Below are 24,365 nucleotides of genomic sequence, written 5' to 3' on the forward strand. Positions count from 1 at the left end.
TCACCTATCACCATTGAGCCTGAGCTCCTTTCCCTCCCCCACCTTCTTATTCTGGCCTTTTCCCCCCTTCCTTTCCAGTCCTGATGAAGGGTATCAACCTGAAGCACTGACTATTCCTTTCCACAGATGCTGCCTGAGCTGCTGAGTTCCTCCAGCATTTTGTGCATGGTACTGGGGATTTCCAGCATCTGCATGAGTAAATATGGGAGCAAGATGGTACACATACAAGATCATAACTAACTGATCTAATAATCTTAAGAGAAATTTCTTTTCATACACTGTCGTGAATCTGTATCGCAATACCAAATGGAATGTTAGTGCTGGTGGTGTAGTGGTATCTGCATTCTGACTTTGGCTGGCTCCCTGCACACTTTCCATCCGTGCTGGGTTGAGCGTCAAACCAGCAACTCGACCTCATAAACAAACAAACACTAAGGAAATAGCAAGGTCTCTGCCCAAACCGCCAAACAAGGCGCAGGGAGGAACTTTACCCTTTTGCGTTATCAAATGCAATAGCTGGAGAAAGCTTATCACTTCAAGAAGATTGGTATCTCTAACAGCTGGAGCCAAGTATTGTAGAGAAGGAGACGCGTGACTAGTCTCCTATTGTATTATTTAAGTTTGTGCTAACTTACGTTTGTCTTTGTCTTGCAATGTACTCTGCTGCTGCTACAAAAAAATAATGTACACCCTGTGTAAGCTATGATAGGAATAAACTTGAACTTGACTATGACTAGAATCATTGACAAATGGCTTGGAAGGATAGAATAGACATGAAAAGGTGCAGTGAATAAAACATTATTATTCCAGTGATAAACTAACAAACACCAGTTCATTTATATTGTATTTTCCAATTGTTTTGACTGAACATATGTGAAAAATACTGTTTAAACGCAGTACAGCTGACTGTGGCGTAGTGGGCATGGGCTGAATCAAGGCAGTAGGGTCCGGGTTTGGGTCAGAGTGGGGAATGAGCCAATGTTTAGCCATTCCTGCAGCGAACTTGGAGGCAATTCGATTCGGCAGAACCAAGGCAAGGCAAGCAGAGGCCACGCAGAGTCAAGGCAGCAGAAGACCCGAGATTTGATCGATTTAAATGCCAAGCCGAATTGAGGTGGTGGGATACAGGCCCGAGAATGTATCGAAGCAGCAGGGTCCAGGTCCAAGAGCAAAGGTCCAGATGATTTAAGTGCCGGGCCAGATTGAAAAGGACAGGGAGGCACGGGCCGGTTCAAGCCGTTGCTCTGCGAGGTTTACTTGTCTCCGCACTGAACTTCAATTCGTTACTCCGCGAGGTTTACTCGTCTCCGCACTGAACTGTGGCTGTGGTCTTCAACTATCACAGCACGAACTCACTTTCGTGAACTTCAGTTCTGAATGCTATTTGCTTACTTTTATTGTAACAATTTATTGTATTTTATTGTAACGTTGGGTATTTGACCGTCTTCTTTTGTTTTAATGGGTTCTACTGGGTTTCATTGTTTTGTAGCTAAATGTAAGAAGATGAATCACAAGGTTGTATAAGTATACATACTTTGATAATAAATGTACTTTGATTTGACCTTGACTTGAAGGTAAGGCACAAAACTGAAGAGGATAACTTGTTGGAGCAGATAGAGAAGCCTGAACAGGATGTAAAGGCAGGAAATTAAAAGTACGGCATCCCAGCAGTCAGCCAAGGAACAGCTGCTAGCTCCAAGGAGATCAAAATCAGGTCAGGTACAAGGGAAATTTAAAAAAACTGTTTATATTATCATTCAGCTTAAAAAGGAAATGTCAAGGAGAATCACAAACACGAGGAATTCTGCAGATGCTGGAAATTCAAGCAACACACATCAAAGTTGCTGGTGAACGCAGCAGGCCAGGCAGCATCTCTAGGAAGAGGTACAGTCGACGTTTTGGGCCGAGTCCCTTCGTCAGGACTAACTGAAAGAAGAGATAGTAAGAGATTTGAAAGTGGGAGGGGGAGGGGGAGATCCAAAATGATAGGAGAAGACAGGAGGGGGAGGGATGGAGCCAAGAGCTGGACAGGTGATAGGCAAAAGGGATATGAGAGGATCATGGGACAGGAGGCCCAGGGAGAAGGAAAGTGGGGGGGAAACCCAGAGGATGGGCAAGGGGTATAGTCAGAGGGACAGAGGGAGAAAAAGAGAGAGAGAGAGAAAGAATGTGTGTATATAAATAAATAACGGATGGGGTACGAGGGGGAGTGGGCATTAGCGGAAGTTAGAGAAGTCAATGTTCATGCCATCAGGTTGGAGGCTACCCAGACGGAATATAAGGTGTTGTTCCTCCAACCTGAGTGTGGCTTCATCTTTACAGTAGAGGAGGCCGTGGACAGACATATCAGAATGGGAATGGGATGCGGTGGATGAACATAGAAGAATCAGGCAGCTCGTAAGCTCAGGTGGAGTACATGTAGCTGACAAATACATGCTGGATGAGAACCAAAGAAAAGTGGGAATTGGGACCGGAAGCATACGAGGTGAGGAAGAAATATGTGTTTCGAAGGTGGTCCATTGAGTTTTATGCTGACCATCACCAAGATTTGTTTCATTCGTAAGGCCAGTGATGTTGTGGGGATGGAACTGGACTCTCACACGGTGGTGTCTGAAAAGAGGATGCTGTCTAAGTTGCATGCCATCTTGGTCAATGTCTCCCATCCACTACATAATGTACTTGGTGGGCACAGGAGTACATTCAGCCAGAGACTCATTCCTCCGAGATGCAGCACAGAGCGTCATAGGAAGTCATTCCTGCCTGTGGCCATCAAACTTTACAACTCCTCCCTTGGAGGGTCAGACACCCTGAGCCGATAGGCTGGTCCTGGCCTTATTTCATAATCTACTGGCATAATTTACATATTACTACTTAACTATTTATGGTTCTATTACTATTTATTATTTATGGTGCAACTGTAACGAAAACCAATTTCCCCCGGGATCAATCAAGTATGACTATGATTATGACTATGACTATTTAAAGTTCTGGATTTATTTAATTACCCTGCTAGGTGGTTTTACAACCTGCTTATCTGCATCAATGGCCCAGAGGTCTAAGTGTTAAGTTCACTATACGAGGAACTTCAGAAATGTCCAAAAGCTGATTTCTCCACAAGTCAGAAACATCCATTTTCTACAGCAGCCCATATTGTATCGCACTACAATCAGTTGCTATGGTTGGCATTCGTCTGTCTTGAAGGACAATGAGTGATGATGATTATCATCACAAGCCTGGACGGAAGATATTGAGATCCTGGGATGCCCTGTCATCAAGATCCCCCTCTGGGCCTCACCAGTGTAGTCCAGAGGAAAGCTTATGAAGCAACACGTTTGGCACCAGCTTGGCTGCAGGAGCTGCCGGAAGGATGTTCAGTGATGTCCACCTGCCTGAGGGGCTCCACTCCGGATTTGCTGTCTGGGTTTAGTCCCATAGCGTTCGTCTCTCCCGAGGCTGCCCACAAGGCAGTGGGGCTACTCACCCATAACCAGGGAACTGGTTCACAAGCACGAAGGCACGTCCACATGCCAGTAGGCCAGTGTGCTACATGTGCTGGGGCCAGATCTCCTTCCCGACCTCGGTAGTTCAGCCCGAGTCTGAAAGAAGTTCAGTTTCCGTGTGTCACCAGCGAGGAGGCACTACATCAGGCTTGCTGTTGGAGAGGCTACGTCCTGGCAGGGAGAGACTTGCACATTCAGCCCTCCTTTTCGTGAGACTGCTAGCCAGTGGTGGAAGCTGAAAGTGAGAGTGCAAGAACTACCCACCACATTACAACACTAAATGCATCACAACAAACATTTAGACAGTTGCTACAATTCTCTAAATAATCACTATAACGCTACCCATAATTAAACTAGTAGAATAGATAGTGTCCAGTTATTAATGAATGCTAGGGAATATTGTATTATTATTACTACTCATAATACTATTAATATTTATTACTACTAAGTATTTTTTGCACTATCTTACTTTCCCTTTTCTATTTTCTATTCAAGATTTATAATTTAAATTTTTACTATTTATTATCGATTTGTACTCCAGGGAGCGCGAAGCGTAGAATCAAATATCGCTGTGATTATTGTATGCTCTAGTATCAATTGTTTGGCGACAATAAAGTACTACTAGTTTGAAAAATACAAACGTTTGTACTTTAAAATGTGTGGAAGAATTTGTGTCCAGTTGGATTTCTGTAAGTCAATCAATTATATCCATGGAGCCCCTGTACTAGATACCACAAATGATATTTCAATTTAATCTTTTGGAAGCATAATAAATGTAAGCATTGGTGAATTGTCTTACACAATACCGAGACCTCAACAGTGGAGCTGGCAGTAGATGAGGACACACCACAACGGAAGTGAAGGTGGGGGAAGCTGCGGCAGGGAAGGGTCCCCAAGTCATCTTGCCACTGGACCCTGATCCCAATCCGTCAATGATAGTGTGGCGGCTGCTCGTACATCAGCCTCCTCATGTTAAACAAAGCCACGCACAGGCACCCTCCATTAAGAGAATTCACCATAACTTCTCGGATTGGGTCCTCTGGCAATCAGCAAGTAGCAAAGGAGGCAGGATTATGTAGATCCCAGATCAGCCTCAAGACCCAGCAACAGCCAACCCCTTAGGAGAACATCATACTCAAGGTTCACACTATTACTGACACAATATTTTAACTCTAGGTATTATAGTTACCTCAATCTGTCCGTGTTCCCTGAAGGATAGTTTGATGAAAGTGTACTTGCTGCTCTGATATGGACCAGGCTCTTTGTTGGGTGGAACTGGGTGGAGATGGACTATTATCTTAGCACTGGAAATAAAATAAAAAGGTTCAGTTTTTAGGCATTTACTAAGTGAAATTTAAACTGCCCAGTTATAAATGTGCATGGTTGTAGAGACAACAGACACTCAGAGGGATTCTGTGATGTTCATTCTTCTAAATTTAGCCAGAAGTTTACAGAATCTAATCACAAGAAATTAACCCAATTTTGATTTGATGTTCAGATGTCCAGCCTTAAAGAAAATGTTCAGCAAAATTAAGCATTTCTTCAGAAGGGAAAATATGATTCCACTTTGTAACATGTATTTAAATGAGTGTTCAAAGGGTCACTGTCCTCAGCATGGAATGTCTGTGATATTAAAGTACAAGGAAAACTGATATTAACTCTTAATAACAAGGAATAAAACAAAACTGGCAATTCTTCTATGGAAATCTACTCTTGATGATTACATGGAAAGTCTACCGCAGACAGCCCCTGCTGAAATAGACAAAGGATATTGCAATATAAATTATCTGTGGAGTTGCAACAAATTATGCACCACAGAGTAATGCAGCATTGAAGCTCATTGTTCTAAAGCCGCAATCTGTTAAACTGACAAATCTTTCAGCAAATTAGCAACCAGATGCTTAGATTCAGAGCAAATATAACACTTCTAACATGATCAAATATCCAGAATGATAATTTTAAAAACTGATAACCATTCACATAACATTCAGGATAGTGATCATAGAGATGGATAGGTTTTAAGAAATGAGAGAGAGGCAAAAATATTATGGAAGAAATTTCCAGAGCTCAAGGCAATTGATAGGGGAAGTCAGGAAGATCTGAGTGCGTTTGGACTCAAGATCAAGAGGAATGAAAAGACCTCAAGAACACTATTGGGCTGAAGGAGATTACAAAATATTTGGGTTGAGGGGTGGGTACAGAGGAGTGCATGGATGAAGAATGGCTGGAAGTTTGAAGCAAAGAAGACGAGTTTTGAAATTGCTGGAACCGAATTCAAAGTAAGCCAATGGACACAGGGTTGACAGGTGAATGGGAATTAGTGTGCACGTGAGGGAATGGAAAGGGGCTTATTTTTCTGATGAAGGGTCTTGGCCCAAAACGTCAGCTGTTTACTCTTTTCCATAGATGCTGCCTGGCCTGCTGAGTTCCTCCAGCATCTTGTGTGAGTTGCTTTGGATTTCAGCATCTGCAGAGTTTCTCGTGTTTGTTTTTCTGTTGTCTTGCCTTGTTCCGTTGTTGTTGTTGTTTGTGTTGCTCTGTGTTGTATGTTGTGTTGAACAATGTGTGCATGATACGTTGATGACATTTGCAGGCTGTCCCCAGCACATCCTCGGGTGTGTTGGTTGTTAACACAAATGATGCTATCACTGTATTTTTCGATGTACGTGTGAAAAATAAATCTGAATCTGAAAGCTGAATTAGTTACACCAGGTTAGAACACAGAACATAAGAAGTAGGAAAAGGAGTAGACCATCTGGCCCATCAGTCCTTTTCCACTATTCAATAAGATCATGGCTAATCTGGCCATGGACTCATCTCCACCAACCTGCCCTTTCCCCGTAACCTTTAATTCCCCTACTATGCAAAAATCTATCCAACCTTGTCTTAAATATATTTACTGAGGTAGCCTCCACTGCTTCATTGGGCAGAGAATTCCACAGATTTACCACTCTCTGGGAAAAGCAGTTCCTCCTCATCTGTCCTGAATCTGGTCCCCCAAATCTTGAAGCTATGTCCCTAGTTCTAGTGTCACTTACCAGTGGAAATAACTTTCCTGCCTCTATCTTATCTATCCCTTTCATAATTTTATATGTTTCTATCAGATCTTTTGAATTCTTTTGAATCCCAGCATTCTGGATACCAGAGTTTGAATTTTTGGAATGCGCAAATTTGACCAGGAGAGCATTAGAACAATTAAGCCTTACAGTCAGAGAACACACCTACGACTAATGCCTATTCTCAATGCATTTGTCATCCTGTGCCCAATACATCTAGCTAATCTTCCATTATTAGATTCTGAATCATTACTGCATTAACACATCCTATGCAGCAGCTGTCTGTCCACTGCATTTTTAAAAATTCTTTCTCTTTCCCTTTCCAAATTCACCAGCCAGAATGAATCTTCCCTGTCCACTAATGTCTCCTTAGTTCCGACTATGATTGAAACAAACCTTGTGATGACACTGCTCCATTGCTTTGTTTGTAAATCAGGAATGCAGACAGATGACCTGGTAAAATTTTCACTGTCTTAAAGACAAAAACAAAAACATTGGTGCTAACCGCGGTGGAAAAATGTGGCTATTGGATGTAAGATTTTGGTAGTAGACCAACTTTGAAAAACATCATTACCTTGCTGCAATCATTATCCAGTAATTTTCCTTCAAAGCCCTAAATGGTAACATATTCCTGGCTCAAAGGTTTTGCATTTCCTCCATCAATTGTCATCTAATGATGACAACAATAACTTGCATACTCCTACATCCCAAGAATTGGTGAAAAACTGTTAAGCCTGGCTTGCCTGACAGCAAAGATAAAAATGCACCAAATCTTCAAAAGCAAGTCAATCTATACCGATGATGCTGACTGGCATTTCATACCATGGAACATTTCTCTAGCTTCACATTCATCACCAGCATCAAGATGTCAAATGTCTTAGTTCAGGACAATGAATACCCACATTAATTAACATTAACAGTATGCTACTGAAGGCTGTGACAGCTTCACATATCTAGGCTTCAAAAGGACCAAAAATCTGCCATCGATTCACAAAGTTGTAGCTACAATGTCCAAACTTTCAGAGAGCTTTCATTAAAGATTGGTATGCAGAATTAAAGTGTGAGATTGGAAATAATGTGCTGATCTGGATAGAGAATTGGGTGGGTGATGGGAAATAAAGGGAAGGAACAAATAGGTGTTTTCGAAATAGAAGACAATTACTTGTGAGCTACCCCAGAGATCAGAGCTAGGGCCCCAGCTACTTGCAGCATATATTAATGATTTACAATTGAGACAAGCTGGGTGGGAGGGTGAGCATTGATGAGATGCAGAGATGCTCCTGGCTGTGTTGGAATGGTTGAAGGAGTGCGCTGGCAAAGAATCACATGGATAAATGTCAGGTTATCCATGTTGCGTTGATTGGTCGTCATTGTGGAAACTCAATTGTGACGTAGGGAGTGGGTCTCATCGCCGATTGGTTGCCTGGCGAACTCTGCGCTGTCTGGAATTTTGCCCACATTGATCTATAGAGGGGATCGAGGTCTATATGTCTGTTCATAGAATCACTTGCGGAAAATGATGCTTCCAGGGATTCCCTTGTTTGCTTGCGCCATGACTTTCACTGATGCTCGGTTAAATTTGTGCCCCTCTCGATCTTCATGGGTAGAGACTAGGGAGAGTAGGTTCCACCCAGCTTGTGTCATCTGCAAATCATTAATATATATTGTAGTAGATGGTGATCCTTTTGCCCTGTAGGAAATAGTGGCCTGCAAACCCTGCCAGAGCTGAAATGCATCCATTTCCATATTTAACTTCAATCAGAATTGGTTTTACACTCTTAAAATAGCCTTCTATAGGTCATACCTGGACTTCATGTATAGTTTTGAATCGCCAGTCTTAAATGCTACAGGTCTAGCCTTCTTTTGGTTCATCCATGACTTTTGGTTTGGGTGTGTCTGGCGTGTTCTCGAAGGTACACACTCATTCACACAGGTCTTGATGAAGTTGGTGACAACTGTGGCATATTCACTGATTCGAAGATGAATCCATGAATATGGACCAGTCCACTGACTCAAAGCAGTCCTGGTAAATGCTCCTCCACCTCCCTTTACCATAAGTTCTTGGTCTTCACCACTGGTGTTGTAGTATTTGACAATGATAGCAATTATGTCAACTCCAGGCTTAAAAACAAGTTTGATCACCTGCACTACATCAGCCTTACACTGCAGTTCAATCAGCTCTCCCTCAATTCGTCTTTCTTTTCCGGAAAGCTAACATTAATCTAGGAAAACCAGGGGATCAAATGCCAAAATATTGCAGGCACTTCCCAAAAGAATAATAAACTAAACTCATTAATTACTTCAAAACTTTGTTAAAGCACACGCTTCCTACCATAACAACAGCTTCAGTCAGGTTTGCTGCCAAAAGAAACACAGCATATTATCGTTACAGGTAAGAAGATTTTGTAAACAGAGAATCTACTGGGATGAATTATTATCCATGGTTACTATTTCAGAAATAATACCTATGAAAATAAAACAGATTTTTATCTGCTTCTGATTTCAATATTCTCATCAATTCAGTATCAAACTTATAATTTTAAGGCTTTTTTTTAAATTTAGGATCTAAGGCTAGATAATAAGGGCCACATTGTTTCAGAACTAAGTGGTGATTATCAAAATCAAAACTAAGTGATTGCATCCAATATAATTACAATGCATTTTGTGAGTATATTTTTTCCTGAAATCACATCATTAAGCGCTGTAAAGTTTCGGGAATCTCTGGAAAGGTAATCTTCAATTTGCAGCCAGAAGCTTGCATTAATGAAAACCATACCAATGATATAGTGAAAGAACAGAATGATCTTTCAAACAAGTCATCCTGCAAACCTTGTGTTTTTATTTTACAGTTCATTTTGCTTTATTTTCCGAACAATACCTTCCACTATAGTCCTATTTCAAAAACATTAACTACATCACTATGACTATAACCAATCACTTTTAACAATTTCATTATAACTACAACTTACACTTCATACTTCTTTACATCTAACAAGGTGGTTTGACATTCCATAATCACAGATTTTGCCCCTTTTTCACATGTCCTGGTTCCCCATTATCACAGTATTAGAACCAATGTCTGCTGTACCAGTATTAACAACAAGAGTCTGAATTGTGTCACTGAATTGTGTAAAACTTCGAATTACATTTGATTTATATCTTACTAAATTCAACATAAACATTTTACTCACTTGAACTGCAAATAATTACACACTGAGTGCATAATACTTTAGATCTTAAGCAGATTTATTAACAGTTTTAAAATGGGTTAACTATTTTATTTGTCTTACTTTGTTATTTGGAAGTAGAGCACGGTAGCGGGCCCTTCTGGCCCAGCAGGCCCAGTTACACCCATTTGACCAATTAACCAACAGATCTGTATGTCTTTGGAATGTTGGAGGAAACCAGAGGAAGCTCACGCAGTCACGGGGAGAACATGAAAACTCCTTACAGACAGCGGTGAGAATTGAACCCAGGTCGGCGGCACTGTAACAGCATTTTCAAACCGCTATGCTACCATGACACCTCAACCACTGATGCAATGATGACTCTGATTAGCAGGTTCAGTGTGGAACCTGTGAAATAATGCCAGACCATCTTCTTCCCTCTCACTCCCGATTCCATGAACCTCCTAACCGCACATTTCACCCATCTGGCTCCATTTGCCTTTCATCTCTCCTTGAATGGTTCCTATTATTCCCCTTCATTACTTACAGTGCCTTGACAAAGTATTCAGCCCCCGCAACTACTTTCACATTTTGCTGCCTCATTTTCTAAATTTAAATGATATTGAAGTAGAATTTGTTTGACCGAATCTACAAAACATTGTGCATGTCAAATCAAAAGCAAAGTTCCAAAACCTGTCAACAATTTACAAAAAAATTTAAAAAAAACAAAACTGTGAGGCTGACAAAGTATTCATCCCCTGTGTAATTACTATGCCTACTTTCCTCAGATGCAATATACAGTATATCACCTAACTAAATCACCCAATTTGTTGAAGTAGAAAATTGGGGATCACCTGCTTTCAGTGAATTCATAAGAATAAATACCCCCGCTCTCTGCAAGGACCAACAGAGTAGTAGATTTTCAACAGAGCAAACCAAACCACTTGTCATTCAAGACAAGTCAGGGAAATGATAATAGAGAAGCATAAATCTGGGGAAGGGTACAAGCCCATCTCAAAAGCACTGAACATACTCAGAGCCCAGTGTAGTCCGTAGTGAAAAAGTGGAAAAATATGAAATTATAGCCACATCACCTAGATCAGGCCTCTCCTCTAAACTTCTCACTGGAGAAGAATGGCTCTTGTAAGAGAGGCTACTGTGACACCAACGGTCTCTCGGAATGAACAGCAGAAACCAGTGGCCGCAACTGGAGATGAAGTTCATGGATCCACAACCTCTAAGACCTTGAACAAAAAGGGTATTTATGGAAGAGTGGCAAGGAAGAAACCCTGGCTTTAAAAAAACATACTCTTGGCCATAAAGACTTTGCAAATCATCACTTAGAAGATACGGTAAAGATGTGGAAAAAGGTCTTGCGGTCAGATGAGACTAAAGTGGAACTTAATTGGTCTTGACACTAAGCTGTAAGTGTGGTGTAAATATAATACTGCAGATCAGCGAGGCAACACCATCCCTACAGTAAACTATAGAGGAGGTAGCATCATGCTATTGGGGAAGCTTCTCAGCAGCAGGGACTGGAAATCGGGTCAGGATTGATGGGAAGATGAATGTTGCTAAATACAGAGATCCTGGATAAAAACTCACTAGTCCTTCCAGAAAGCTTTAACTGGGGAGGAAGTTTGTCTTCCAGCAGTGCAACAACTCAAAGCATACTGCCAGAACAACCATGGAATTGCTTCAGATTAAGAAAATTGATACCCTTGAGTGACCCAGTCAGATTCCTGACCTTAACCCGATCAAACATCTCTACCAAGACCTCAAGTTTGCTGTCCACCGTCGCTCCCCAACTATCCTGGCACAGCTTGAGCAATTTTGCAAGGAGGAATGGGCAAATCTTGCTCCATCATGTTGAGACAACCTAATAGTGACTCATCTGAAGACTACTGGCTGTAAGAGCTGTGAGAGGTGGTTCAACTAAGTACCAAACCAAAGAGAATGAATACTGTTGAATACTGACATTTCAGGTTTTGAAATTTTGGTTTTACATGCTCTCATTTTTCTCCTTTTTTTGGGCTCTATTGTGAGAAAAGAAGCATGGATTCACAAATAAAAATTCACAGTTAAATTGATCAAAATCCATGGTTGTAATCCTCATTTCTGTGAACAAAGGGTTACGGCTGAATACTTTTACAGGGCACTGTATCAGATTGCAGCACTTGTAGCCTGTATGTCTGGTTTATAATCTCCAAATCCTCGCTCGCTTTCTCTGCAGTTCACCCACTTGTCGCCACCTGCCTCTCTTTTTTTATTTCTTGTCTGCTTCCACCAATATTCCCTCTAATTTGTAATGACCAGTGTGCTCAAAAATCTTGTGCTATTCAGTTTTTTGCCCAGTGACAACAACATGTGCGCACTGAATTTTTAAGTGGAAGTAAACCTGAAGCTATTCTAAGGAATAATAAACTATTCCGCTTTAAATTAGCTAGCAGTTCTTTGGAACTTCATACCCTTTGCTTCTTTGGAATTTGACATAGTGGATCAATCATTTCTTCAATAAAAACAGTATTTATAAGCTGGTTCTGAAATCCACAGACGAATCATTGCAAACTCCATGTTGTCAACAGCGTTCACCTCAGAAACCCGAAAAGGAAATGTGATTGTGTACGATCGTAAAATATACATAATATGCCAACAAGGTAAAGGGTGACAACCTTCTATGCGCAGTTTACATTCCTTTGTGCGTTAGAAGCAAAAGATGTGGTGCACGCACACCTTACAGGAGGCATTGGCTTTCACCAATCACCCATCGGCCTCTGCCTCCCAACTCCAGCTCTCTTTCCCCCGCCTCGCTGGCTTTCACCAATCACCCACCTGCCTCTGCCTCCCCTCCCTTCCCTCATTATACTATCTTCCCTCTCCACGCTCAGTCCTGACGCAGGCTCAAGACCCATAATGTTGACAATTCCTATTCCCCGCTCCCCCTCAGCTATAGATGCTGCTCAACACACAGAGCACCTCCAGCAGTTTGTTGGTTTTATTTGGCTATGAATTATTTTATGCAGATGCTGGAACTCTGAAGTAAAAACAGAAAATGCTGAAAATATTCAGCAGATATCAGCAGCCCTGCATACTGTTTTACAGCCCCAGTGATGGGAAGATTGGGGTTCAACTCCCATTACTGGCTGTAAAGAGTTTATACATTCTCCCCGTGACTGTGTGGGTCTCCTCTGGGTGCTCCAGTTTCCCTACCCACAGTCCAAAAAGACGCACTGATTAGTTAGTAAAATGTGGGCATGCTAAATTGCTGCCAGAAGCACGGCGACACTTGCAGACTGCCCCCAGCACATCCCCTTAAATTATGTGGTTGTTGACACAAAATGACATATTACACTATGTTTCGATGTACATGTGACAAATAAAGCTAATCGTTAAAGAGATCTTTAAAATCTCTTGGAAAGTAGATTGATGAAGGGTCTCTGCCCCAATGTCGAACTTTTATTTCCCTGCATCGATGCCGCCTGACCTGCTGAGCTCCTCCAGCATTTTATATGTGTTGACAGAATTTCTAGCATCTGCAGAATCTCTTGTGTCTATACATTTTTGATTGATAATTTTTTTATTACCATTAGAACATTTTGGAAATAAAGTTATATTTTAAGCAAAGGAAATCAAGCCAAGCAGTGCAGAACAGCAGCCAGGACGTCCAGAACTTGTTCAGGCATGCACAGGAATCCCCAACTTGCTCACACCTCTGTAGGAAATGTTGTCCACACAGCACTAAAAATTCAAGCCAATATCTCATAAAAATGTTTCCATTGAAACCCCTGGTTCTTTGGATTGGATCCAGTGATATACAGGATAAGGGATGGAGAAGATGAGTTTATTGACATGTTCAATATCTGACCTTTTTCCTATTCCAGCGGCTTGTTCTTCAAAGAAAACAATCTGTGACAGGGGCAATGCGATGCAACATTCCTGCATTCAAAGAAAAAGAAGAAATAATTTAGTAGCTAAACTTCAACAATTCTTCAATTTGGTTTAACAATATGCAGAGATCCACTTCCCTTCAGCAAAAAAAAGGGGCAAGATTCTGGAAATACTCAAATAAAAAATAAAATCAGGAAGTTGATCTTCCCACATTTTTGAAAGTATTATCTACCTCTCTCTGTCAACATGCACTCTAGTATTTCCTGTTTTTATTTCATTTTCCAGCATTTTTAACTTGACTTCTGAGCAACATTTTGATGTTATAAATGTAAAACTGAAAATAATACATTGTGACTAATAATTAATGCAAAAGTATTATCGCCATGTTGTAATTTTATTATTTACATAAGACAATGTGTTGTGATTATCTGAGTGAAGTGAGCGACTTGCCTCCAGGCAAGAAGAGGGTAGACAATGAATGTACAATTATATCAGCTGAGGATGATATCCTCCAATACGCAATATCTGATTACCTTAGCCTACAAAAACTGCATTCAGTAAAATGATCATTTTCCACACCACTCAAATATAAATATGAATAAAAACATTTCATGGTAATTAAATTTTAGACATTTTCATGAGACGACATAAGTAAACACAAGTAACGACGTTGAGCTGACTTTTGATGACTTTGACAATGGGAGCACAATCTCTGGGTTGTACAGGTGTTATAAATCTACGTATATTACTAACCTCCGCCGCATAAAGACATGTCACCCTACTCCCTTCAGAATTATAACATTAGAGCTCAAGAGGACAGACCATCCAATTTCCAATGTTCCAAACTGGTTCTCTACAACTAACTGGATGATACTGCCCTCACCTGGATATGAATATTGAAACAGCAGTAATATTCTCTCTTCCCAGATCTTGTTAAAGATCTGTACTTGGTCCCCTCACCTACCAGCTACCCATTCATGACGTAAGACCACAAGATTTTGGAGCAGAATTAGGCCATTTGGCCCATCGAGTCTGCTCCACCATTTTACCACAGCTGATTTTTCCTCTCAGCCCCAATCTCCTGTCTTCTCCCTATATCCCTTCAAGCCCTGACCAACGAAGCATCTGTCAACGTCACCCTTAAATATACACAACGACTTAGCTTCCAAAGCTGCCTGTGGCAACAAATTCCACAGATTCACCACTCTCTGGCTGAAGAAATTCCTGTCACGTCCGATCTAAAAGGATCCCCCTCTATTCTGAGGCGATGTCCACTGGTCTCAGACACTCCCACCATAGGAAACATCCTCTCCACATCCATTCTATCAAGGCCTTTCACTATTCAATAGGTTTCAATAGGTCACCCCTCATTCTTCTGAATTCTAGTGAATACAGGCCTAAAGCCATCAAACACTCTTCATATGACAAGCTATTCAACCTGGAATCATTTTCGTGAACCTTCTTTGAACCCTGTCCAGTTCAGCACATCCATTCTGAGATAAGGGGCTCAAAACTGTACACAATGCTTCAAGTGAGGCCTCACCAATGCTTTATAAAGTCTCAACATTACACCCTTGCAGTAGATGTAATGGGTGGAGCTAAGTTACGATGGCGCTAAAAGGCAACTCATTTGCTTGCATCTTCGTAAACAGCTCTATTTCTATCTTTGATATCTCTTTTTTTTCCCCTTTCAAGTTTCTTTTGAAGACCCTCACTTGGAATTACACTCTGACTTTGGTTCTTTCCGGGAATGGGACCTGCTCTCAGGGCCTCACGACCAGCCGTTTTTCGATATCCCGTCTCTTTTGTATAGGTAACAGACACAAAAAAATGCTGGACTCCTGACGAAGAGTCCCGGCCCGAAACGTCGACTGTACCTGTTCGTATAAATGATGCCTGGACTGCTGCATTCACCAATATTTTTTGTGTGTGTTACTTGAATTTCCAGCATCTGCAGACTTCCTCATGTCTGCGTCTTTTGTACAGGTCATACTTTGCCCAGAAGAAGCTCCTCAGCCACACATTCACCTGCCAAATCATCCTATTCTTACTCTCACTGGTACGTAGCACAGACAGCAATCCAGAGATTACTACCCTGGAGGTCCAGTTTCTCAGCTTTCTACTAGCTCCCTAAATCTCTCTTAAGGACCTCCTCACCTTGTCTACCTATGTCATTGGTGCTAATATGTACCAAGACTTTTAGCTGCTCACCCTCGCCCTTGAAAATGCCATGGACGCGATCTGAGACATCCCTAATCCTGGCACCAGGGAGCCAACATACCGTCCAGTTGTCTCTATGGTGCCCACAGAACCTCGTTTTTGTTCCTCTAAGGAGTCTCCTATCAACACTGCAGTCCTCTTCTCTCTGCTCTTCTAAGCCACAGCACCAGCCTCAGTGCCAGAGACCCGGTCACTATGGCTCCCCACAAGGTCATTCATAAGAACTAAGAAGCAGAAACAGAAGATAGCTGTAGAGACCGTCCAGCTGGCTCATTGCTGCTGGCTCAAGAAATTCCCACTGACCGTATATTAGAAATCCACTTTTCTGCCTTATTCCTATACTGTAGGTAGGAATCATTTGGCATTGCAAAATCACATTTCATGTCTTTAGTGATAATATCCAGCCCTTCTTCAGCACTTTTCTTGACTGCTCCTCTCTGACTAATCATTCGGTTTGTCTGACAAGACTATCCCAAGTAAGCAGAAATTTCCTTGAGTACTGGGAAATGAAGGTGCTATCATTAATCCTCTCTACAAAAATCAAGAATATGCCTCCATCTCTCTCCACGGTAATGGTGAGATACTGAAGTGAATCACTTGCAAGGCCGCCATTCTGTCTGACTCTGTAAAGATCCTAACCATACATCCACACCATCACCTTCACCACGACTGAAAATCACTTATCGTTGTGCTACTGAAACCCTACAGGTTTGACTTCTTGTTGTCTAAAGGGCTGACTTCACCTAAAACTTCGGCATCCATTTGTAATACTCACACATAGTTCTGGTCACCCCTCATGCCTGTGCTGGCTGATCATTGGCTCCTTACCCACTCATGTCTGGAATCTAAAATCCCTAAATTCACAGTGGTTCACTCTCACCTACCTTAGCAATCTTCAGATTTTAAGATGAGCTTTATTTGTCACATGCACATTGAGACGTACAGTGAAGTGTGATGTCTGCAACCAGCAAGGATGGTGCTGAGCAGCCCACAAGTGTTGCCACGCTTCTGGTGCTGACATAGCGTGCCCTAACTAACCCTAACTATTACACCTTCCGAACGTGTGAGGAACAGGAGCACCCAGGGGAAACCCATGTGGTCCTGGGGAGAACGTACAAACTCCTTACAGACAGAAGTGGGAATCGAACCCCAATTCATGATCGCTGATGCTGTAATAGTGTTACGCTAACCGGTACGCTACTGCCCCACCTTCAACCTACAGCTTTCTGAAATTTCTGTCGTCCTTCAATGCTGCCATCGTAAATATCAATCGTGCCAGCAGCTGCTTCACTAGTGAATTCCCTTACTGATCCTCCCTTCTCAATTTAAAACCAATCCCCTTGACCAGGATATGGACACTAGTTCCAAAAGCTCCCATTATTGCTGTTTTACATTTCCACAAGGTAAGTTCTTGTGAGGCAACTCAGAACTTCAATTAGTAACTTTTCAGAAAGTCAACATGAACACAAGAGATGCTGGAAATCCAGAGAAATATGCAGTAAATGTTGGAAGAACTCAGCAAGTCAGGCAGCATCAATGGAGGGGAATAAAAACTCAATGTTTCATAGACACAAGAGGTACTGCAGATGCTGGAAATATAAAGCAATACGCACAATGTGCTGGAGGAGCTCAGGAGGTCAGGCAATATCTATAGATGGGAATAAATGGGCTGAGACCCTTCATCCGCACTGGAAAGGAAGGGGGTAGAAGTCAAAATAAGGTGGGGGAGGAAGTAGTACAAGGTGAAAGGTGAAACCAGGAGAGGGGGAGGGGGTGAAGCAAAGAGCTGGGATGTAGATCATCAGAAGAGATAAAGGACTGGAGAAGGGGGAATCTGATAGGAGACAGAAGACCATGAAAGGAAGGGAAGGGGAAGGAACACCAGAGGGAAATGATGGGCAGGTAAAAAGAGGTGTGAGAAGGAATGGGGAATGGTTGGGGGGGGGTGGTAAATACCAGAGGTTTGAGAAATCGATGTTCATGCCAGCAGATTGGAGGCTACCCAGATGGAATGGGAAGTAAAATTGAAATGGGTGGCCACCAGGAAATCTTACCTTTTGTGGCAGATGGAGCAAAGATGCTCGACAAAGCGGCCTCCCAATCTTCATCAGGTCTCACCGATATACAGGAGGCTACACCTGGAGCACCGAATACAGTAAATGACTCCAGCAGACTCACCTGTGAAGTGTCACCTCACCTGGAAGGACTGTTTGGGGCACTAAATGGTAGTCAGGGAGGTGTAGGGGCAGGTGTGGCACTTGTCCTGCTTGCCGGGAGGGAGGTCAGTGGGGAGGGACGTGTGGACAAAGGAGTCATATAGGGAGTGATCCCTACAGAAAATGGGTGTCGGGAGGGAACGATGCGCTTGGTGGTGGGATCCCGTTAGAAATGGCGGAAATTACAGAGAATTACGTGCTAGATGTGGAGGCTTGTGGGTTGGCAGGTGAGGACAAGAGGAACCCTATCCCTGGTGTGGTGGCGGGAGGATGGAGTGAGGGCAGATATACGCAAATGGAAGAGATGTGGGTGAGGGCAGCATTGATGATGAAGGAAGGGAAGCCCTTTTTTTGAAGGACATCTCCTTCTTTCGGGAATAAAAAGCCTTATCCTGAGAGCAGATGCAGCCAAGAAGGAGGAACTGAGAAAAGGGAATGGCGTTTTTACAAGTGACAGGGTGGGAAGAGGTATAGTCAAGATAGCTGTGAGAGTCGGTGGGTTTATAAAAGATGTTAGTAGACAGACCGTCTCCAGAGATGGAGACAGAGAGATTAAGAAAGGGGAGAGAGATGTTAGAAATAGATCAGTAAATTTGAGGGCAGGGTAGAAGTTGGAGGTAAATTTGGTGAAATTGACGAGCAGAGCATGGGTGCAGGAAGCAGCTCCAATACAGTCGTCAATGTAGCATAAGAAGAGTGAGGGAGTGATGCCAGTGTAGGCTTGGAACATATACTGTTCCACGTAGCCAGTGAAAAGGCAGGCATAGTTGGGACCCACGCAAGAGCTCATGGCCACACCTTGGATTCGAAGGAAGTGGGAGGAGCCGAAGGAGAAATTGTTGAGAGTCAGACGGAGGAGAGTGGCGGTGGAGGGGAACTGGTTGGGTCTGTTGTCCAAAAAGAAGCAGAGAGTGTTAAGGCCCTCCTCATTTTTGCATAAGATTCAACATTTCAGGCTAAGACCCTTCAACAGGATTGCAAAGAAAGGGGCAGAAGCCAGAATAAGAAGGTGGATGGGTTAGTAGTACAAGCTAGCAGGTGATGGGTATGGAAGGGGGGATGAAATTAGAAGTTGAGAGGGATAGATGGAAGAGATAACGATCTGAAGAAGACGCAATCTAACAGGAGAGGATAATGGGCCATGGAAAAAAAGGAAATGAGGAGTGGAACCAGAGGGAGAAGATGGGCAGGTTAATAAGAAAAGGGGTGAGAGGGAATCCAGAAAGAGGAATGGAAAATGAGGGCGGGAGGGAGGGGGAGAAATTACCAGAAGTTGGAGAAAGTGATGTTTGTGCCATCAGGTTGGAGATAGTGAGATGGAATATGAGGTGTTGCTGCTCCAACCTCAGGCCATGGACAAACATGTCAGAATGGAAATGGGAAGTCAAATTAAAATGGGTAGCCACCAGGAAATCCTGCCTTTTGCGGTGAACAGAGTGAAGATGCTCGACAAAGCAGTCCCCCAACCTGTGTCAGGTCTCACCAATGTAGAGGAGGCCGCGCTGGGTTACAACTTGCCAGCTTGTACTCCTTCCCTCCCTGACCATCTTATTCTGGCTCTGCCCCCTTCCTTTTCCAGTCCTGATGAAGAGTCTCAGCCCAAAATGCCAATTCTATAGATGTATTGCCTGACGTGCAGAGTTCCACCAGAAAGTCAACATTTTATTTTAGGTAAAAAAATTAACCTAGCACATATCAATTAAAACTACATTCAAGAAACTTACAGTTCTTTTCTGGTCTCTCCAAAGTAATCTGTGTGTGCTAAGAAGAAGAGTTCCCAGGTCAAACTGCGTCTGCAATAGAGAAATTACAATTAATTTTTCTACAAAGCTTGGAGCACGGTCAACAAACAACAGAAAAGGGGTTCTGTGAGTCAAACTGTTATGCACTGTATTATCAGGAACTATAGTAAGACTATTTTGCAACTGTAATGTGCAATAGATTTAATAGTGTAATTTTTTTTAATGGAACTGACAGGGTGCCAAAATTTAGATTAAAAGATCATACAAGCAGATAATTAAGCATTCCAGAAAAGATACAATTGAAAAGACAATTGACTGTTAAATATTAATTCTCTGTTAATAATCTCATTTTTTTCCCTTCTCAACCTGGAAAACAAAAACACAAACCACTCTTACTAATACCTCTCACGTGATAACATCTATTCCCGTTCATATAAGTTTGATCTACTTTTGAAAGCTTCATGACAGACAAACACAATTTATACATCACAGTCTAAACATGTGAAAACCGTTTCTTTAAAACTATTGGTGGGGGGGAACAAAGCAGCTTGCAAATCCCCCCACAGTGAAGGAATATTCCCTTTTATTCGTCAAATGCTGATGACGTGTAGGTAGCAGTATAAAAACTGAATTCATTTGGAAAGCACATGTGGTTGTAAGTTCTTCCCTAAGTATTGCAGAATGAAATATCCAGCTGAAAACTAAATTAAACAATACAACTATGATGTTATAAATTAAAGGTAACTGAAATAAGTAATTTTTGTCTGATTTCTCATTGTGGCAGTGTAAGTTTAACTTAGTGAAATTGCAGATCAAAATATTTGCACAGGTTAGCATTGTTCCATGATGCCACCTGGTGGTCACACACTGATCCAAATAAAAACGTTGCGAAAACCCTGCGTACCAGTTTGACAGCACTCGTAAACGAGCTAACAACAGAATACAGATTCTTACACAGGCAGCTACTGCAGCACTCTCAAACAACAAGCAGCAGACTACCTTTCGCAACTTTTAAAATACAAACTAATACCTAGTAATGAATCAGAATCAAGATCAGGTTTAATAACACCGGCATTTGGCGTGAAATTTGTTGTTTTGTAGCAGTACTACATTGCAATACATAATAAAAAAACTATGAATTACACTACATATATTTTATTAAATTAAATAATTAGTGTAAAAAGAGAGGAAAAAGAGAAATTTTTAAAAATGAGGTGATTTACATGGATTCATTGTCCATTCAGAAATCTGACGGTGGAAGAGAAGAAGCTGTTCCTGAAATATTGAGTGTGTGTCTTCAGGCTCCTGTAGCTCCTCCTTGACGGTAGCAATGTGAAGAGGGTATGTCCTGCGTGATGGGGGCCACTTTTTTGAGGCATTGCCTTTTGAAGGTGTCCTTGATGCTGGGGAGATTAGTGCCGATGATGAAGCTGGCTGACTTTACAACTACCTGCAACTTTCTCCGATCCTGCGCAGTGGCTCCTCCATATCAGACAGCGTTGCAACTAGCTAGACTGCTCTCCACAGTACATCTGTAGATATGTGCGAGAGTCTTTGGTGACATAAAGAGTTTCCTCAAAATCCTAATGAAATATAGCCGCTGTCACAGCTTCTTGTAATTGTATTAATATGTTGGGTCCAGGATAGATCCGCAGAAATGCTGACACCCAGGAACTTGATCAGGACTTCAACCTCCCCTTCCTAAAGCCCACGGTCAATTCCTTGGTCCTACTGATGTTGGGTGTAACGCTGCTGTTGCAACCCTACTCAATCAGCTGATCTTTCTCACTCCTATATGCTTCCTCGTCATCACCTGAAATTCTGCCAACAATAGTTGTGTCATCGGCAAATTTCAGATGACACCCAAGCTGTGCCTAGCCACACAGTCGTGAGTGTCGAGCAGTGGGCTGAGCATACATCTTCGAGGTGCGTCAGTGTCGATAGTCGGCAAGGAGATGTTATTTCCAATCCGCACTGACTGTGATCTCCCGATGAAGAAGACAAGGATCCAGTTGCAAAGGGAGGTACAGAGGCTCAGGTTTTGAAGACCACTATCATGCTGGTGCCAAATAAGGATAAGGAAAAGTGCCTTAATGACTACATCCCGGTGGCTCTGACATCATCATCGTCATGAAGTACTTGGAAACACCACACATCAACTCCAGCCTCCCAGATTACCCCAACTAAATACAATTCAACCACCATCTTAATAGGGCCATAACAGGCACCGTTTCCTTGATGCTACACCCATCTGTGCAGCATCCGGATAACAAAGGCACTTGTGTCACAATCCAAGTTACTGACTATACCTCCTTTAATATCGTAATTCCATTTCCAGACTCCTGAAACAAGGACTCTGCACTCCCTTCTGCAACTGGTTTCTTGACATCTTGGCCAACAGGCCACAATCAGTAGGGATAAGCAACAGCAACTCTTCCACAATTATCCTCATCACCCGTGCCCCACAAGGCTGTGTCTTCAGCCACCTACTTCACTCCCCACATCTCCATGAATGAGTGGCCAGATTCTGCTTGAACTCCATCTATAAGTTTGTAGGTGACACCATCGTAAAGGGTCAGATCTCAAACAACAATGAACAGGAAGGAGATATAGAACCTAGTGGCATGGTGTCATGACTCCACCTTTGCCCTCAATATCAGTAAGATGAAGGAGTTGGTTATTAACATTGTATTTAGAGATGCAGCATGGAATAGAATCTTCCAGCATAACAAACTGCACCACCCAGCAACCTACCTATTTAGGACCAGAATACATAGGAGTAGAATGAGGCCATTCAGTCCATCGAGTCTGCTCTGCCATTCCATCATTGCTCATCCAAGATCCCACTCAACCCCATACACCCGCCTTCTCGTCATATCCTTTGATGCCCTGACTGATCAGGAAACGATTGCCTTCCACTTTAAATATATGCACAGACTTGGCCTCCACCATTGTCTGTGGCAGAGCATTCCTCAGATTTACTACTCCCTGGCTAAAAGATTTCCTCCTTACCTTTGTTCTAAAAGGTCGCCCCTCAATTTTGAGGCTGTGCTCTCTAGTTCTAGATACCACCACCAGAGGAAACATCCTTTTCACATCCACCTTATCTAGTCCTTTCAACATTCGGTAGGTTTCAATGAGATCCCCCCGCATTCTTCTAAATTCCAGTGAGTATAGGCCCAAAGCTGCCAAACGCTCCTCATATGTTAACCCCTTCGTTCCTGGAATCATCCTCGTGAACCTCCTCTAGACTCTCTCCAATGACAATACATCCTTTCTGAGATATGGGGCCCAAAATTATTGGTAATACTCCAAGTGTAGCCCGACTAGTGTCTTACAGAGTCTCAGCATTAGCTCCTTGCTTCTATTTTCTATTCCCCTTGAATAAATGCCAACATTGTATTTGCTTCTTTACTACAGATTCAACCTGTAAATTAATCTTCTGGGAGTTTTGCACAAGGACTCCCAAGTCCCTCTGCACCTCTGATGTTTGAACCTTCGCCCCAAAACATTGACAAGCAATGTGAAAAGTAGTGATCACGATACTGACCCTTGAGGAACACCACCAGTCACTGGCGGAAAACAAGAAAAGGCCCCTTTTATTCCCACTCGCTGCCTCCTGCCTGTCTGCCATTCTCTATCCATGCCAGTATCTTTCCAGTAATGCCATAAAATTTATCTTGTTAAGCATCTCACGTGTGGCACCTTATCAAATGTTTTCTGGAAATCCAAGTAAGTGACATCCACCACCTCTCTCCTTTGTCCACTTGGCTTGTTGCTTCCTTGAAAAACTCCTAACAAATTTGTCCAGCAAGATTTTGCTTTACAGAAATCATGCTGCCTTTGACTTATTTTATCACTAGTCTCCAAGTACCTCGGAACCTCATCCATAATAATTGACTCCCAACACTTTCCCAACCACTGAGATTATGCTAACTGGCCTATAATTTCCTTTCTTTTGCCTTCCTCCCTTCTTAAAGAGTGGAGTGACATTTGTAATCTTCCAGTCCTCTGGAACCATGCCAGAATTAAGTGATTCTTGAACGATCATGACCAATGCATCTGTTTCAGTTTGCCTAGCACTTTACCCTTTGTAATAGCAACTCACTCCTGCTCCGACACTCATGGACCTGTAGCACACCGCTAGTGTCTTCCACAGTGAAGACAGACGCAAAGTACCCATTAAGCTCATCTGTCATTTCTTTGTCCCCCATTACTACCTCACCACCAGTCCAATATCAACTTTCACCTCCCTTTTACTCTTTATAAAGCTGAAAACGCTTCTGGTATCCTGCTTTATATTATTGGCTAATTTGTCCTCATATTTCTTCCTTCCTGCTTCTTATAGCTTTTTTGGTTGCCTTTTGTTAGATTATAAAAGCTTCCCAATCACTTTTGCTACCTCATATGCCCTTTCTTTGGCATAATCTGACCCTTTGTCACCTCTTTCTAAAGACGCAATTCCTTCTCGTACCAACCGACCCACACCACTGCCTATGCCTTCCTGCCTATCCTTTTGATACAAAACATCCTTTGGTGTTAAGCTCCTAACTATGGCCTTCTTTCAGCCTCGACT

At 42.3% G+C, this 24,365-nt stretch overlaps 1 protein-coding gene across 1 annotated transcript in view; it reads right to left on the reverse strand.

Moving 5' to 3' along the window:
• Nucleotides 1-24,365, reverse strand: part of vps36 (vacuolar protein sorting 36 homolog) — a 64,499-nt gene that overhangs the window by 34,836 nt on the left and 5,298 nt on the right. The window contains exons 2-4 of the mRNA XM_063054393.1: nt 19,772-19,840; nt 13,589-13,659; nt 4,690-4,804 (exon numbers count right to left, since the gene is read on the reverse strand). Of these exons, the coding sequence (XP_062910463.1) occupies nt 4,690-4,804; nt 13,589-13,659; nt 19,772-19,840 (255 nt within the window). The remainder of the gene's footprint in view (nt 1-4,689; nt 4,805-13,588; nt 13,660-19,771; nt 19,841-24,365) is intronic.

This window comes from Mobula hypostoma, chromosome 7, assembly GCF_963921235.1.
Source record: "Mobula hypostoma chromosome 7, sMobHyp1.1, whole genome shotgun sequence".
Lineage (NCBI taxonomy): Eukaryota > Metazoa > Chordata > Chondrichthyes > Myliobatiformes > Myliobatidae > Mobula > Mobula hypostoma.